This window comes from Madurella fahalii, assembly GCF_045866475.1.
Source record: "Madurella fahalii IFM 68171 DNA, scaffold_1, whole genome shotgun sequence".
In the NCBI taxonomy this organism is placed as follows: Eukaryota; Fungi; Ascomycota; class Sordariomycetes; order Sordariales; genus Madurella; species Madurella fahalii.
Window position 1 is genome coordinate 3,309,994 of NW_027263971.1, and position 14,511 is coordinate 3,324,504.

The 14,511-nt window shown below is 58.6% G+C and overlaps 5 protein-coding genes across 5 annotated transcripts; 3 read left to right on the forward strand and 2 right to left on the reverse strand.

Annotated features, from left to right (window-relative positions):
- Positions 1-57: 57 nt before the first annotated feature.
- Positions 58-2,727, reverse strand: mcm7 (DNA replication licensing factor MCM7; the record flags this gene model as incomplete). The annotated part of the gene is made up of 4 exons (XM_071056453.1): positions 58-138; positions 228-2,312; positions 2,364-2,623; positions 2,679-2,727. 4 exons carry the CDS (start codon positions 2,725-2,727, stop codon positions 58-60), a joined length of 2,475 nt encoding a protein of 824 aa, XP_070912554.1.
- Positions 2,728-4,504: 1,777 nt separating this feature from the next.
- On the forward strand, positions 4,505-5,626 carry MFIFM68171_01032 (Glycosyl transferase; the record flags this gene model as incomplete). The annotated part of the gene is made up of 1 exon (XM_071056454.1): positions 4,505-5,626. One exon carries the CDS (start codon positions 4,505-4,507, stop codon positions 5,624-5,626), a length of 1,122 nt encoding a protein of 373 aa, XP_070912555.1.
- Positions 5,627-6,728: 1,102 nt separating this feature from the next.
- PEX1 (Peroxisome biosynthesis protein pex1) lies at positions 6,729-10,525 on the forward strand (the record flags this gene model as incomplete). Its single annotated transcript, XM_071056455.1, has 2 exons — positions 6,729-6,845; positions 6,905-10,525. The coding sequence occupies 2 exons, from the start codon at positions 6,729-6,731 to the stop codon at positions 10,523-10,525; spliced, it is 3,738 nt and encodes a 1,245-aa protein (XP_070912556.1).
- A 464-nt stretch (positions 10,526-10,989) lies between these two features.
- MFIFM68171_01034 (mitochondrial 37S ribosomal protein mS29) lies at positions 10,990-12,491 on the reverse strand (the record flags this gene model as incomplete). The annotated part of the gene is made up of 2 exons (XM_071056456.1): positions 10,990-11,798; positions 11,858-12,491. 2 exons carry the CDS (start codon positions 12,489-12,491, stop codon positions 10,990-10,992), a joined length of 1,443 nt encoding a protein of 480 aa, XP_070912557.1.
- Positions 12,492-12,891: 400 nt separating this feature from the next.
- RRS1 (Rhodanese-related sulfurtransferase) lies at positions 12,892-13,497 on the forward strand (the record flags this gene model as incomplete). Its single annotated transcript, XM_071056457.1, has 1 exon — positions 12,892-13,497. The coding sequence occupies one exon, from the start codon at positions 12,892-12,894 to the stop codon at positions 13,495-13,497; it is 606 nt and encodes a 201-aa protein (XP_070912558.1).
- Between the last annotated feature and the right edge of the window lie 1,014 nt (positions 13,498-14,511).

Consider the following 14,511-nt stretch of genomic DNA (forward strand, 5'->3'; position numbering starts at 1 on the left):
GAAATATAACACCTACGCCCCCAAAAGACACGAAATGCACCTGACAGTTAGGTTTTCTCACAGCTCCTGGCTCCCTTCCCTCTCGTTGCCAGAGGTGATGAACACCAGACGAGTCCCGTTGCCAGCGGTTTGCCAGACCTGTTGAAAATCATCCAAGTCAGTTCCACGTTCCAAGAAAGAGGAGAAGAAAAAAAAAATAAAAAATAAGCGGCGGCGGTGGCACTCACATCCAACTCGGTATACTCCTCCAGGGCAGCCAGCCACTGATTCTCGGTAAACCCCTTGGCAATAACCCTCTCCTTGACCTTGCGCAGATTCAGCTCCACCCCAAACTCGTCGTCGTCGTCGTCGTCGCCATCATCATCCGCCCTGCACGCCCCGGAATCCGCCAGGCCCTTGACAAGGTTGTAGATCTTGCTGCTGGCATTCAGGCTCCTCCTCCCGGCACCCGCCCGGTCGTCCTGCAGCAAGCTCTCCTTGCTCGCCTCCACCAGCCGCAGCGCCTCGTCCACATCGTCCTGCGTCACCACGTTGCTGAACCGGAGCCTCGCCAGCGCCTGGGCGAGACGCACGACGCCGAGGAGGGTACGCGGGGTGGTGTGGCCAAAGTTGTTGGCGCCGCCGGCGCCGCCCTTCTTCTCGGCGCGCTTCTGCTGGTTGCGCATGCGCACGTACGTCTTGACCATGTACTCGGACACGGCCTGGGGCACGACGGGCCGGTAGGTGCGGGCCTGGGCGACGTAGGCGCGGACTTCCTGGGGCGAGAAGACGACGCCGTCGGCGGTGCCCAGGTCCGGGTGCCGGTTGTGCATGTGCACGTGGGCGACGTGCTTGGCGAGCTGGGCGTCCGTCTCGCGGGTCGGCGTGTCGAGGAGGAGGAACATGATGTCGAAGCGGGAGAGCAGGGCGGCGGGGAGGTTGATGTTCTCGACGGCCGACAGACGCGTGTTGTAGCGCCCGTAGAGCGGGTTGGCGGCGGCGAGGATCGAGGTGCGCGCGTTGAGGGTGGTGCTGATGCCTGCTTTGGAGATGGAGATGGTCTGCTGCTCCATGACTTCGTGGATCGCGGTGCGGTCGTTGTCGTCCATCTTGTCGAACTCGTCGATGCAGCAGATGCCGTTGTCGGCGAGGACCAGCGCACCTCCTTCGAGCACCATTTCGTCGGTCACGGGGTCCCGCATGACGGCGGCTGTGAGACCGACGCCGCTGCTGCCGCGGCCCGACGTGTAGACACCGCGCGGGGCGACCTTGGAGATGTACTTGAGCAGTTGGGACTTGGCCACACCGGGATCGCCCATCAAGCAGATGTTGATGTCGCCGCGGATCCGCATGCCATCGCCTACCTCCTTGGTGACACCGCCGACCAGCAGCAGGAGGAGAGCCTTCTTGACGTCGAGGTGGCCGTAGATTTCCGGGGCGATCGACTTGGCGAGATATTCGTATTGGTTTCCTGATTGCGTGAACTTGGCGATTCTCCGTGACAGGAGGGGGTCGATCTCCATGTCCTCGTACGCCTTCTTGTGCTGGGTGATGTGGTGCGCCTCAAGGTAGGTATCGGTCAGCAGACCGGCACGCATGGCCTTGAAGCCGGTGTAAGGGGTAGGGAGGAAGATGCCGGCGATATCGACGACATCGCCGGGATGGACCTGCCGGACCAGACTGCCGTAGCAGAGGACAGTCAGCGTCCTGGGGATCTGGCCAATCGGCACCTGCTCCGCAAGTTCCTGGATTTTGACTTCCTGGAACGGCAGGAACTTGGATGCCCTCGACGACGGGTACAGCTGCCCCTTGGCCTGGTTGTCCTCGCAGTCCTTGGACGGGCACATGGTAAGAGGGCCGTATTGCTTGTCGGTGACAGGTTGGAAGATTTCACAGCCGCAGCGGTCGCAAGTGTAGGCGCTGACTTGGACGATGGGCTTGACGTCGGACACCCTTGTCGCGATGCCGCGGATGGTGATGAGGTGGCCCAGATGGTCGCCACGCACCTGGCGGACTGAGAGGGCTTTGACAGGGGCGTCGGGTGTCGAGGTCCTCGGCTTGAAGACTAGTGTGTATCGCCGAGTGAGCTGGGCCGGGTACTGGTCGTTCAGGACGGTCGGGTCTGATATCCTGTCGGCGATGCCTTCTAGCAGCCGGTTGCGCTCCTGTCGGTTTGCCATCAGGACGTCGAGGACATCGTCCTTGAAGGTGACGTCGCCGCTGGGCTGGGGCATCAATTTATCGACGGCTCTCGAGAGGATCTCGACGTAGTGCTTGGTGTTCTTCTCGACCGACTCCACGAGCTTCAACCCCTCATTCACGTCCTGCTCGTACTGCACCAGGTCTGTTAGAAACTAGCCGGGATAGATGTTCGTAAGACGCACAGAGTGAAGATCATCTAGATCGATGACGACCTCGCTGATCTTTCTGTCGGCAAGCTCCTGAAGCATGTCCTTGTACTTGTGCTGGGGCGCCCGTTTCCGGGCCTTGTCGCTCTGGCGCTGCTGCTGCGCATTGTCGTCCTCGTCCATGAAATCGTACTCATCGCTGAGGTCGTCCTCGTCGATATTGATGTTGCCGAGCGCATGGGTGATGGTCTGTTCGGGGGAGGTCTTGAAATCAGACAGGAAGGCCTCGAAGCCCGCTTCTCCACAGTTAGCAACGCAAAACTCGGCTGGTCACACTCCCTCTGCGCATACCCAGCTGTGCCTCGTAGTCGACGGGGGCCCGTAATTGCAATAGCGCCATGACTGCTGGAGTGGTACAGTCCTTGGCTGTAGAATTGACGGTTTCTTCTGCGGCCAGGAGTGGGCGGGTGGTGGGTGGTTGCGATCGAGCTCCAAGTGGGATCTGCGATAAGAAAACACAAGCGCTTTTGGAGGGAGGAGGCTGGGGTTGGCAGCGGACAGGGGGGGACGCGTTTCGGGCACTGCGACGCGACCCTTTCGCGCGTCTTTAAGCAAGGCTCATTAAACACCCTGCACCAGGCCGTCAAGAATGATGGCAGCTGTGGCCAGCTGCAGCCTTTGTCACTCTTGGCATTGGTCCTCTAAACTCCGTATCTCAAGACCGAGACGCTGAGCCTCATTGCAGCCTTGACCACATCCGTGACAGCCCAGGTTCGCCAAGCTCGTAATGATGACCTCTATACGAAGAAAACACGCTCAGACTATACATAGCCTCCCCCAATGCTCCACATTCTCATCACGCATCACAAGCCTTTGTGGCAATTACGAGGGATACCAACCGCGCGGCACCTCCCACTGAACCTCTCCCTCGATATCGTATCGTCAATTGCTATGGGCGAGATAATTACGCCAGTGATCTCCGCTGAGCCCAGGGGGCGGGGTTGGTAGTCCTTGCGCAGCTAATCGACAGGCTCTACCACACGTAAGCGTCGTGCTTGGCGTATTGATGCTCTGTGTTACGGTCGGTGCCACGAGCATGACCCTGTCTGTATGACCACACCGTACTTCGTCTCTGTGGAAGTGGGCAGGGAGCGAGAAGGATGCGAGAAGGATGCAAAAGCTGCCGTTGTGGTTCGTACACTGGAAACCCTTCACTCAATATCAGTCGTCAAGTATGAGCGATGACTGACCCTGGACAACAGCCTCCTGCGGCTTCGCCCTGGTGAAGCCTGAACTGGATACCCCACTCCAGCCAGCAAGTTGTATCGAGCCGTACAAGCGGCGGTATAACCGGTTAGGTATTCCACACCCGGAGAGTTAGGATCACAGCCATGACGGGATGCCTTGGCGGCCAGCATCCTGTGTGACCCTGGGCAGGTCCAACGCCATCATCACCGAGCACACGTATCTGCCTAGCAGAACCCCCGTTACAAGTTGTGCGGTTCATCATGTAGACTGCGCAGTCTGATCATCTCGTCCATGCTGTTGGAAGGGGACCGAGAGCAGTGCCGTCATGGTTCGTGAAAGTTGCCATTGGCACTCACTATGCTGCTGCGTTAGGGTTGTTGAAATATAGATCGCTGACCGGCATGTGCTTGTACACGCCAGACGCTACTTGGTATAGGCCTGGCCGTCACCTCCGATGACTGAGAGATACTAGTACAGATGGGACATGGCAGCGAGCTGACCTCCTTTTACCACGGATGGCCCGTCTCCCAGTTGAGCGGAACCCCAATGCCCCATCAGGGGAGATCCAAACTTCAGACTGCCAATCAGAATCTCTCGTAGGCGCTTCTGCCGCAACGAGCAGCTATTGATGGAGGCGTTTTACGTGGACAATCCTTGTCAGCATTGCGCCCAACGATCCTTTCAAAGCTATGTCAGATCAGATAGTGTCAGCCTGCTACGCTTGGTGTATCGCTAGGTCGATTTACTCGGGGCGATCATGGCACCCCTGGTCCAGATATCCCTTTTCCTCCCTAAATCCCCGCACCGCAGATAAGCACCTCAGAGATGCACCTCGGGAAACCTTCAAGCCTCGCTTCATACATGGCAATCCATCCGCGCCCAGAGTCGCCTTGTCATTCACGACGTCCGTTGGGAATGCGGCCACCAGCATGCGGAATTATATCACAAACCGCCTCAACGCAAGGGCCGTTTGGGCCGTCGCCGCCCTCGTCGTCATCTTGTGCCTTTTCTCCCTCCTACCCCGTGACCCTAAAGCTTACATCACTACATCGATGACCTGCGATGCCCGAGTACCCAACGGCGCCATTCCGAACTACGTACATTTCGTCTATATCTTGCCCGATTCTAGCAAAGACTTCAACTTCGAGTTCAGCCACTTCCTCTCCATATATGCCGCGTGGTTCTACTGGCGACCGGATAGCATCTTTCTCCACACAAACGTCAGGGCGGGCAGTGAATCGATAGTCCGAGCTCGCCAGGGACTAGCCGGCAAATGGAACAAGCTTATCTTCACGCTCTTCGACATTCAGATAAACACGGTAGAGGTCCCTACACATGCCGGTAACGGCGTGGAGATCCAAGGCATGGAACACAAGTCGGACTTTGTGCGGGTCAAAGCCGTCTACGAATTCGGAGGCATCTATATCGACTGGGACGTCCACGCCCTACGGGATATCAGGCCTCTCCGTGAAAGCGGCTTTAAGGCCATCGCCGGGAGACAGTTGGGTGGGCAGGTGAACAGTGGAACCTTCATGTCGGTGAAGCACGGCAAGATGATCAAACTGTGGATGGACGGGATGAATGTCGCGTATACCGGCGGGTGGACGACTCATAGCAACGAGATTATCACCAAATACAGTCAGCGGCTCGTCCGCGAAGCGGGGGAGATGTTGATCATGGAACGCGACGCCTTCGCCCCGGGGAGCTGGAACAACGACGACACTGACGATCTCTTCGGCCTGCGCGACGGGCCTTCCAACCTCGCCGATATCAGCCAAGGAGATCCCTTGCCTTCGTTTGACGAATCTTTCTCGGACAGATGGGATCATCCCGACCGGTATCCGAGCTGGGCCCGAGACTGGTCGCACACCTACTTGATGCACGCATTTGCTCCCAACCGCTGGGGCCACAAGGTCGACGGGTTCGAGCACATTACCCCTCGGTATGTGCTGAACAGAACGAGTAACTTCGCGCTCGCGGTTTATCCTGTCGCATCACATATGTACGCAGAGGGCTTGATCGGTCTGGACGATTCACATGTTGGAAAATGAGAGGCTGTGATGTGCAAGTCATTTAGAAGCATTAGACGGGGCGCACAGGCGCGGTATCGGGATTGTATATTGTACATTTGTTGGGCGCATTTCTGGTTGGATCGTACGATAGGGCTGTTAGTCCGGGTAGCCCAGCTGTTCCAATATGCGGGCCAACTTCACTTGGCCTTCCTGCGGAATCTAGCTGTAGGGTCTGTGCACGTCTACGGGCTCCAGCTGGACACGGCCGCAGGATTTCTTCACTTTGCCCATCCATACCCCTGACATAGACCAAGATAGGCACCAAATGCAGGAGGGCAGCTGGTGGGGATCATAAAGTCCGTCGTGACGAACGGCTACGAAATGGAGAGCACACAGCACAGCAACGCCACCGGGAATCGTCCACCTCAGTCATCGCGACCGCGCCTCTGCCTTTCGCCGTCCGGCGTCCTACCGCCCGACCGCATGCTCCGCGGGATACAAGGTCACTGCAGTTTCGTCTCTTACTCTGCGGTGTGGTGTTACCCTTCCGTGTGGTCCTTCGCATAGCCATCCGCGGCATTTCCTTATTTGCCGCTCTGCCTTATGGACATCATTGTCGGTTGAAGGAGCCATGATGGCGAGAGGTCCGGTGGGGAGGGGGATGGGAGGACATGAGGGCGAGAATCCGTCCTATGCTAAGATATACTGAAATAAGACCAACGCCACCAGATAGGACGTAGAGAGGGCAATATGGCAGTACTGGGCTCACCCATCCTATCTAATATCTCCTATTTTGCTGCGACTTGACGGCCGATTTTGTTCGCAACGGCCTCAGACCAGCGCCGTGAGAATCGACCGTGTAATTTGATTGGGCGGTTGAAGCGGGTCGAAAAGAAAGTGGGTCGAGAGTACAAAACGTCCACGGGCCCATCACGCCTAGCGGGTCTGAGCACTATCCCAGGTCCCGATGCCTCGGCACATTCAAACTGCCGGGGAGCTGCCCTGTTCCAAGCAATGGCCCCCTGAGGAGAGCTACGAAAGCGGGATGCCGATGCTGGTGAATCAGTAACTTCCATTTGCTCAATGCGAAGGAGACATAGCAGATCCCCCGAAACCGCCATCTCCCGTTTCCTGAGCCAGAATGGCGCCGCGCAAGAATGCGCAGTCGACGCCTGCCGAGATCTCGCTGGTGCACCTCCAGAACTGCTTTGTGAACCTGCCCTCGTCGCTGGCATCACTCCTTGCCAATGTCAATACGGTAAGTAGTACGTCCCCGGTCGCGCGGTGCCCGATTGACGCGAGTTACCGTGCGTTTAGCCCGCCCAAAATGTCGTTGTCGAGCTCAGCTACCGCGTGTCTTCTGCCTCAGCCGGTTCCAACGGAACGGCGTCTGCCCCCTCGACCAAGGCCATCTATGTCGGATGGACGGGGATGCCCAGCAAGAGGAGAGTCGCCCCGATCGTAGGGAGAGATGGCATTAACGGCGCACGGGGGGCACGCGACCAGGAGGTGTCTCTCGTCGAGATTGACGCTACCTTAGCCGCAACCGTGGGGCTCAGGGACGGCCAGAAGGTCACGGCGACCATTCACTTCGACCCACCCATGGCACATACCGTCAACATCGAACCCCTTACACCGGAGGACTGGGAGATGATTGAGCTGCATGGCACCTTCTTGGAAGACAATCTGCTCTTCCAGATCCGCGCCGTACCCAACCCCGCCTACGCTCCCGGGGGCGTCGTGGCTGGCGCTCACCCCCTAACGCTGCACCTGTCGCAGACATCCACAGCGAACATCAAAGTGCTCTCATTAGAACCTACGCTGCCCGCCGACTCACCCTTTGCCAAGATCGCCCCAGATGCTGAGGTCATCGTGGCGCCCAAGACGCGACAGAAACACCGGAGCAGCAAGGACAACAGGAGTGTGGGCGGCGCGTCGAGGAAGAGCGGCAAGAGCTCGACAAGCACAGTCAGGCGGAAGAGCACAAAAGAGGAGAAAAAACCAGTCTTGTTCTTTAGGGGTGTCGACCGGAGTAAGTGCCAAGAGTGGTTCGATGATGAGGCGCCGTCCGGAGATCTCAGCGTTTGGGTTGATAGGGACTTGCTCTTTGCGAAGGATCTAAAAAGTGTAAAATGGGTGTCTGTCAGTGTCGTGCGGCCCGCCGGTCTCCAGCAGCCGCTCGGGCCGCAGAACCAGCCGCAAGAGGAAGATCCGGCTGCAAAATCATCGGCCAAGGTGGTCGCCCGCCTCCGGCCATGGGAGGAGCCGCCAGACGGACAGACGACGGCGCTTTCATCACCCTTGTGCGCGGCTCTTGGCTGCCAGGGCATGGTTGGTGGTGTCGTCAAAGTTGAGCCGGCTCCGGTCCCGCTGCCCCGGAAGACGCCGGACCAGGAAGGCATTTCGCGCGACTCTGTGCAGAAACTCAAGATTTACCCCTTCCAGTCATCACTGCCTGTTACGACGTCTGGACTCAAATTTGGTGGGCAATCTAAAGCTGAGCGAGACGAGGCGGCGAACCAGGTGAAGCATATCTACGGAGCGGACGGGAGTGGTTTGCTGTTGGGACCTCTTACAGACGGCCAAGTTCTTGGGGTACACGATGGATTGGAGTGTCCCAAGGGCTGGGAAGGGGCTGTTGTCAAGTTTGAGCCCTCTCACGCTGTTCCGCAAGGCTCAAGCAAGAAGTCCCTGAACTGGATTCTCGGCTCCGAGTGGAAGCTGCCCATCTCTATCCAGCCTCCGATTTCGAAGCCCTCATGGCTCTCCGACTTTGATGTCGACCTGGTCCCAGACTCGCCCGATTCGCTTCTTGTCGGCATCGACTCTCTGCTCGAGAAACTACAGTCTCACCTCTCGCACATGTCTTCTGTTCTTTTGACTGGTGGACAAGGCTCCGGCAAGACATGTGTTGCACAGTCAGTCGTGCGCACTTTGCGAGCATCCCGGCTCTACCATGCAACCTACTTCCCTTGCACGAAGCTCGTGAATGATGAAAGTAGAGTCTCGAACGTTAAGGAGACTCTCAACCGCCTCTTCATGTCCGCTAGCTGGGGTGCTCGGCTCGGCGGCAAAGCAGTCGTTGTCCTGGACGACCTTGACCGGTTGTGCCCAGCCGAGACTGAACTACAGGTGGGCAACGAGAATGGGCGGAGTCGGCAGATCAGCGAGGCCATCTGCTCCATGGTTAGGCAATACTGTGGCAGGGACAGCAACGTGGTCCTACTGGCCACCTGCCAGGGCAAGGATTCCCTGCACAACGTCCTCGTGGGTGGACACATTGTCCGCGAGATCGTTGACCTGAGTGCGCCCGATAAAGAGACCAGGCGGCGCATCATGGAAGCTATAACCAAGCAGGGCTCAATTGCGCCAGAGGAGGTGGAAGTCATCGAAGACCATAGTAGCCGCCCAACCACTGCCGACGGTAGCGCTACTGGTGACGACGGGAATGGTTGGATGGACGGCGGAGGCAGCCCCAGCCCCAAAAAACCCGGAAGCAAGCCCAGCGGGTTCATTCTCAACGCTAGTCTCGACTTTCTCGACATTGCTGGTCAGACCGATGGCTACATGCCGGGCGATCTGATCCTGCTCATCTCCAGAGCGCGCAACGAGGCGCTGAGCCGGTCAGTGGGAGAGTCAGCCAGCCTTGATGTCACATCCATCCACCTAACGCGCGCCGACTTTGACAAAGCTCTCGAGGGGTTCACCCCTGCCTCCCTGCGCAACGTCACTCTTCAGAGCTCAACAACCACCTTTTCTTCGATTGGCGGTTTACGAGAAACACGCCAAGTCCTGCTAGAGACGCTACAGTATCCAACCAAGTACGCCCCAATCTTCGCTCAGTGCCCTCTTCGACTGCGCTCAGGTCTCCTTCTCTACGGCTACCCCGGCTGTGGTAAAACACTGCTAGCCAGCGCTGTGGCCGGCGAGTGCGGTCTCAACTTCATCAGCGTCAAGGGGCCGGAAATCCTCAACAAGTACATCGGCGCGTCAGAAAAGAGCGTACGCGACCTCTTTGAGCGCGCTTCAGCCGCAAAACCCTGTGTCCTCTTCTTCGACGAGTTCGATTCGATCGCACCTAAGCGTGGCCATGACTCCACCGGCGTCACCGACAGAGTCGTCAACCAGCTGCTCACGCAAATGGACGGCGCCGAAGGGCTGTCAGGCGTGTACGTCCTGGCTGCGACCTCTCGTCCCGATCTGATCGACCCTGCCCTACTCAGACCGGGACGCCTGGACAAGTCTCTGCTGTGCGACTTTCCCACGCTGGAGGACCGCATCGACATCATCCGGGCGCTCGCCCAGAAAGTCAAGGTTGCCGACGAGGTCTGGGAGTCGGAGGAAGACATGCTCGAACTTGGCCGGCGAACGGAAGGCTTCTCGGGCGCTGACCTGCAGGCGCTCGTGTCCAACGCCCAGCTGGAGGCCATTCACGACGTCCTCAACGACCAGGAACCAGCCGCCGCTAACAGCAACACTCGCCGCGGCGCCAACAAGAAGTCCACCGCTTCCGCCTCAGCCCGCGATTTTGTCCAGTTCCGCTACGGCGAGGACGGTGTCTCTCAGGCGACCGCACCGCGGACGCGGCAGGCCCAGCTCGCTGAGCAGGCCGCCATCGCCGGCAAGCTGGAGAGCATCAGGCTGGCCAGGAAACGCGCCAAGCAACTGAGCAAAGCCGCTGCTGCCGCCAATGGAGCCGTGCAGGAAGCAGACGGCGATGGTGCGGCTGCCGCTACCGGTGCTGCGCATAGCAACACGGAGGTGGTCATACGGTGGGAGCACCTGGACAAGGCGCTCGAGGGGACACGCGCGAGTATCAGTGCTGACGAGAGGAGGAGGCTCGAGAGGATCTATCGTGAGTTTGTGGTCGGGAGGAGCGGGGAGATGAGGGATGGGCAGGGAAGCATGGAGGTTGGCGGGAGGAGTAGTCTCATGTGAGGAATCCCCCCGGCTCGGAGGGAGGATATCAAAAACGTGTAGAGTGATTGTAGCTGTAGTTACGGGGCAGATTGGGGTTAATGTAATTTGCTTGTTTGCGTACGAAGCGTGAGGCTGGTGGAAAAGTTGCCCTCCTAGGGTGTATGGTCGTTGACGCTGTCTGTTCCATTCCCTCTTATCTGCTCTAAATCTACGATCACCATTGACTCGAGATAACTGTCCACCGCGTGTACGAAGACAAATTTCATACACAGCCTACCTAAACCCGCCACGCCAATATTTGCTGCCGAGGATCTAGTTCGTACAGAAGCCCTTCCATAGATATCAGGGCTCAACAATTTCAAACCGTGCTCTATAAATACAGGTTTACATTTGTTGTGGACACTATCTATGGATTACATGGACCACTTGCCCTCTCACACAAGGCACCCCCCCCCCCCCCCCAAAGACCACAACCGGGAGTCTTAGATTCTCATAGTCAGCAGGGCTGCGCGCTCGATCTCTCCGAGCACGCCGTTACCGCCAAGCGCCCACTTCTCGGCAACCAGCTTCTCGTCCACGGTCGCCCGCAGCACGCCGCTCGCGGCCCAGTACTCCATCAAGGAGCGCGCCTCGAGCTTGCTGGCGCCGTTGACGCGGAGCACGTCGACGGAGCGCAGGGCGGCCTCGACGCGGTCGTCGTAGCCGCGGAAGAAGGGGTCGCGCTTGGGCGTCTCGGCGGCCTCGGCCCCGGCCCCGGCCCCGGCCTGCTCGGCCTCGCGCTGGGACAAGGCGAGCTCCATGCTGGGGACGCGGGGCGCGTTGCTGCGGCTGGTGGCGGCGAGGACGGCGCCGCCGCCGGGGAACTTGGCGCTGCCGTTCAGCAGGTCGGCGAAGAGGCGCACAAAGGCCAGGTCGTGCGAGTGGATCAGCTCGAAGCTCGGCGACCGGTAGTCCGACACCTTCATGACGTGCGCGAGGCCGTCGAGCGCGAACAGGATGGGTGGCCGCTGCGCGTCCTTGGCCGTCAGCTCGTTCCACAGGGCCTGGAAGACGAGCCAGGCGCCTTCGGGCTCCTTGGCCGTCTGGCAGAGGGCGAGGAGGGAGGTGTTGGCGGTGATGTTTTGCGGGAGTTCGGGGTGCGCGGTGACGGTGTACGTCTTGGAGAGGGCGTTCTCGTTGGCCCTGCGGATATTCTGGATGAGCTTGAGCATGTAGTTTTGCTGCATGTACTGGACCGGGTCCGTGCCGGGGATCGGGGCGTATTCGGTGCATGCCGTGGTCAACTCCTGGGCTGCGGGAGGTCAGCATTTGAACCAATATCTCACCAAAAACGAATGTCGCTGAACTGACCATCCGGGACATGGATTACGATCCAGTCGTTGAGGTAGGCATGCGCCATCGCCTGGAGGAGCATCAAGCTCTTCCCTGTGACCTTTTCGCCCGTGAGAACAAGCCTCGCTGTCTTGTTGTCGGCAACCGCTTTCTGTATCCGGCCCATCATGTCGACCGTCTCCTTCCGCACCAGCACCGACGGCTTCCTAAACATGTTCCAACACTGCGTCGGTTTGAAAGCCTCAATGGCACGCAGCTGGTCTTGCACGCCCGCCGGCAGCGACATGACCTTGGCAACGTTCCCTGGATCCAGCAAGTCTCCCGGGCCCATGTCGGTCAGCCACGGCACCGGAAGGGCGTTGTCGTTACTGAGGGTGATGCGCTTGCGGTACGCCTTTCGCTCGCCGGGCAGCGGGGGCTTGCCCCGGTCAGCGACCTTGTTCTTCTTGAACTTGCCGAGCTTCATCTTCTTCCCTGCACGGATATGCTGGGGACCGCCTTTATCAGCAGCAGCGGCCGGTTGTGTCGTCGAAAACGTGGCCGCCCGGGACAGGGCGATGGGTGCGATGCGCCTCGAGGCATGTTGAGAAGCCGAAACTGAAAGTGTCGGCGAGGGCCGCACAAGACACCTCAGGCAATTGGGCGCCGACATGGTGTGCCCGTGTATCTCTTGTCGTCTCTGTCGGCTGCGGTGGGTTCTATTGCATCTTTGGGCGGTGTCCGAGTCGCCAATGGGCAGCCGGCTGGAGCTAGTCAAAGCCGTCAAAATCTCTGGAAATCCCCGGACACAAAATCGAGCGGAAACGCGTGAAAGGTTCCCGAGCACGGGCCACGGCCGAGCTGTTCGTCCTGCGAGGGCCCCGCAGACGACCCCTGCCAGCGGCCATCTGCACCTCTTCACCGCCCAAATTTTTGGCAGTTCCTTCGCAATTGAACATCGACGACCAAACCGTCTCCCGCATATGAATCGCAGACCTGCTACAGAGGGAAAGCCGCCAACAAGTACCCTCAGAAGCCAACCACTCGGCCATCACTAAAAGCTCCACGCCAAAATGGCCACCGCAACTCAACAGAAACCCGCCAAGCTCCCGGTCACAGTCGACAAGCCCACCCCTTACACCTTCGACCTCGGCCTGCTCCTCGCCAACGATCCCAACCCGCTCAACCTCCCCTCCAAGCCCACCGACACCGTCACGCTCGAGTCTCACCTCACCAGCATCGCCCGCGACGGTGCCCAGGCGCTGATCAACCAGCTGCTCACTACAACGCCCATCTCGTCGACGCCGCAGGGGGTGCTCCTGACCCTGCCGCCGGTCCAGACGGCGCTGCCGCGGGAGAAGCCGGTCCCGACGCCCAAGCCCGAGACCAAATGGTCGGCCTTCGCCAAGCGCCGGGGCATCAAGCCCAAGACGCGGGAGCAGCGGCGCAACCTGCAGTACAACGAGGCGTCGGGCGAGTGGGAGCGCCGGTGGGGGTACAAGGGCGCCAACAAGGCCGGGCAGGACGAGCCCATCATCGAGGTGAGCGCCAAGAAGGAGGCCGAGCGGGCCGAGGGGACCAGCGTGCGCGGCGACAAGCGGCGCGAGATCCGGGAGAGGGTCAAGAGGAATGAGCGGCGGATGAGGCGGAATCAGAGGAATGCTGAGGGGAGGAAATAAGGTTTCCCCTCTCTTTTCTCTATCTTGGTTCCCTGTCTGTTTTGCTTTGCTCTGGAGGGGTTCTCTGCGGATGTGCCATTGCATCAAGAAGGGCGTTTATTTGGGTTTATTGCTCTCTACCGGCGTTTCTTGGGGGAGAACGGCGAAAGGTGACGGGAAAAAAGTCTGCTGCAGTTCGTCGAGTAAATTCGAGAAGCGTTCCTGCGTCACCATGAATCGAGAACAACCATTGTGGTCCCACCTAGTTTTAACCCAGGAGACACTATCTTGCATGACCACGAAGCATCTTTAAACCCAATTTGCCGCCGGAGCATCCATCCGTCTCATTGGCACCAATCCGAACTTGTCTATCTTACATTCCCTCCCATCATCCAGGGGCCCAAAAGAGAATCCCGTCCCTCTTCTCAATTCCATCACCCCATTCCCCCAATGCGCTCCCCCAATCGAATGAGGTGTCCCGGATAGGCAACCAAAAAAAAAAAAAGAAAAAAAAACGACAGACAACGCACTCCTAACCTTCGCTTACTCGTTCTTGTTGCCGCCTGCTTTTCCACAACCCCTACCCATCCTCCCCAAGTAACCAGAGAACCCGGCCCATATCGTATCCCCCTTATTGAACTCTGCCCTTCATGCACAGTTATGGGCGCAGTCCTTAACGATACCGTTAACGATAATGGTGAATGAATCGGAAAAACAGGTTAAAAGCATAAAAAGAAGCAACGCTGTCCCCTGTTTTCCGAGAGGCGAGGCGTGCATAGAAACCGGCTGGGGGTATTCCAATCGAAAAAAAAAAAAGAAAAAAAAAAAAAAAACCGAACAGAAAGATATCCGCAAAGCAAACGGGGCATGGGCATTCGGGGAAATGACGCTTAATCGATCGGCAAGCCACTGAGAAGAAAGACGAGAATAACGGGCCAGCCCCCTTTGTGTTGTTCTCGGCGGTACGGGCGGTTGCAAGCGACGGTAAGCGACGGGAGATGGCGGATTCGCGCCGGTATATATGTTGAGTTGAAA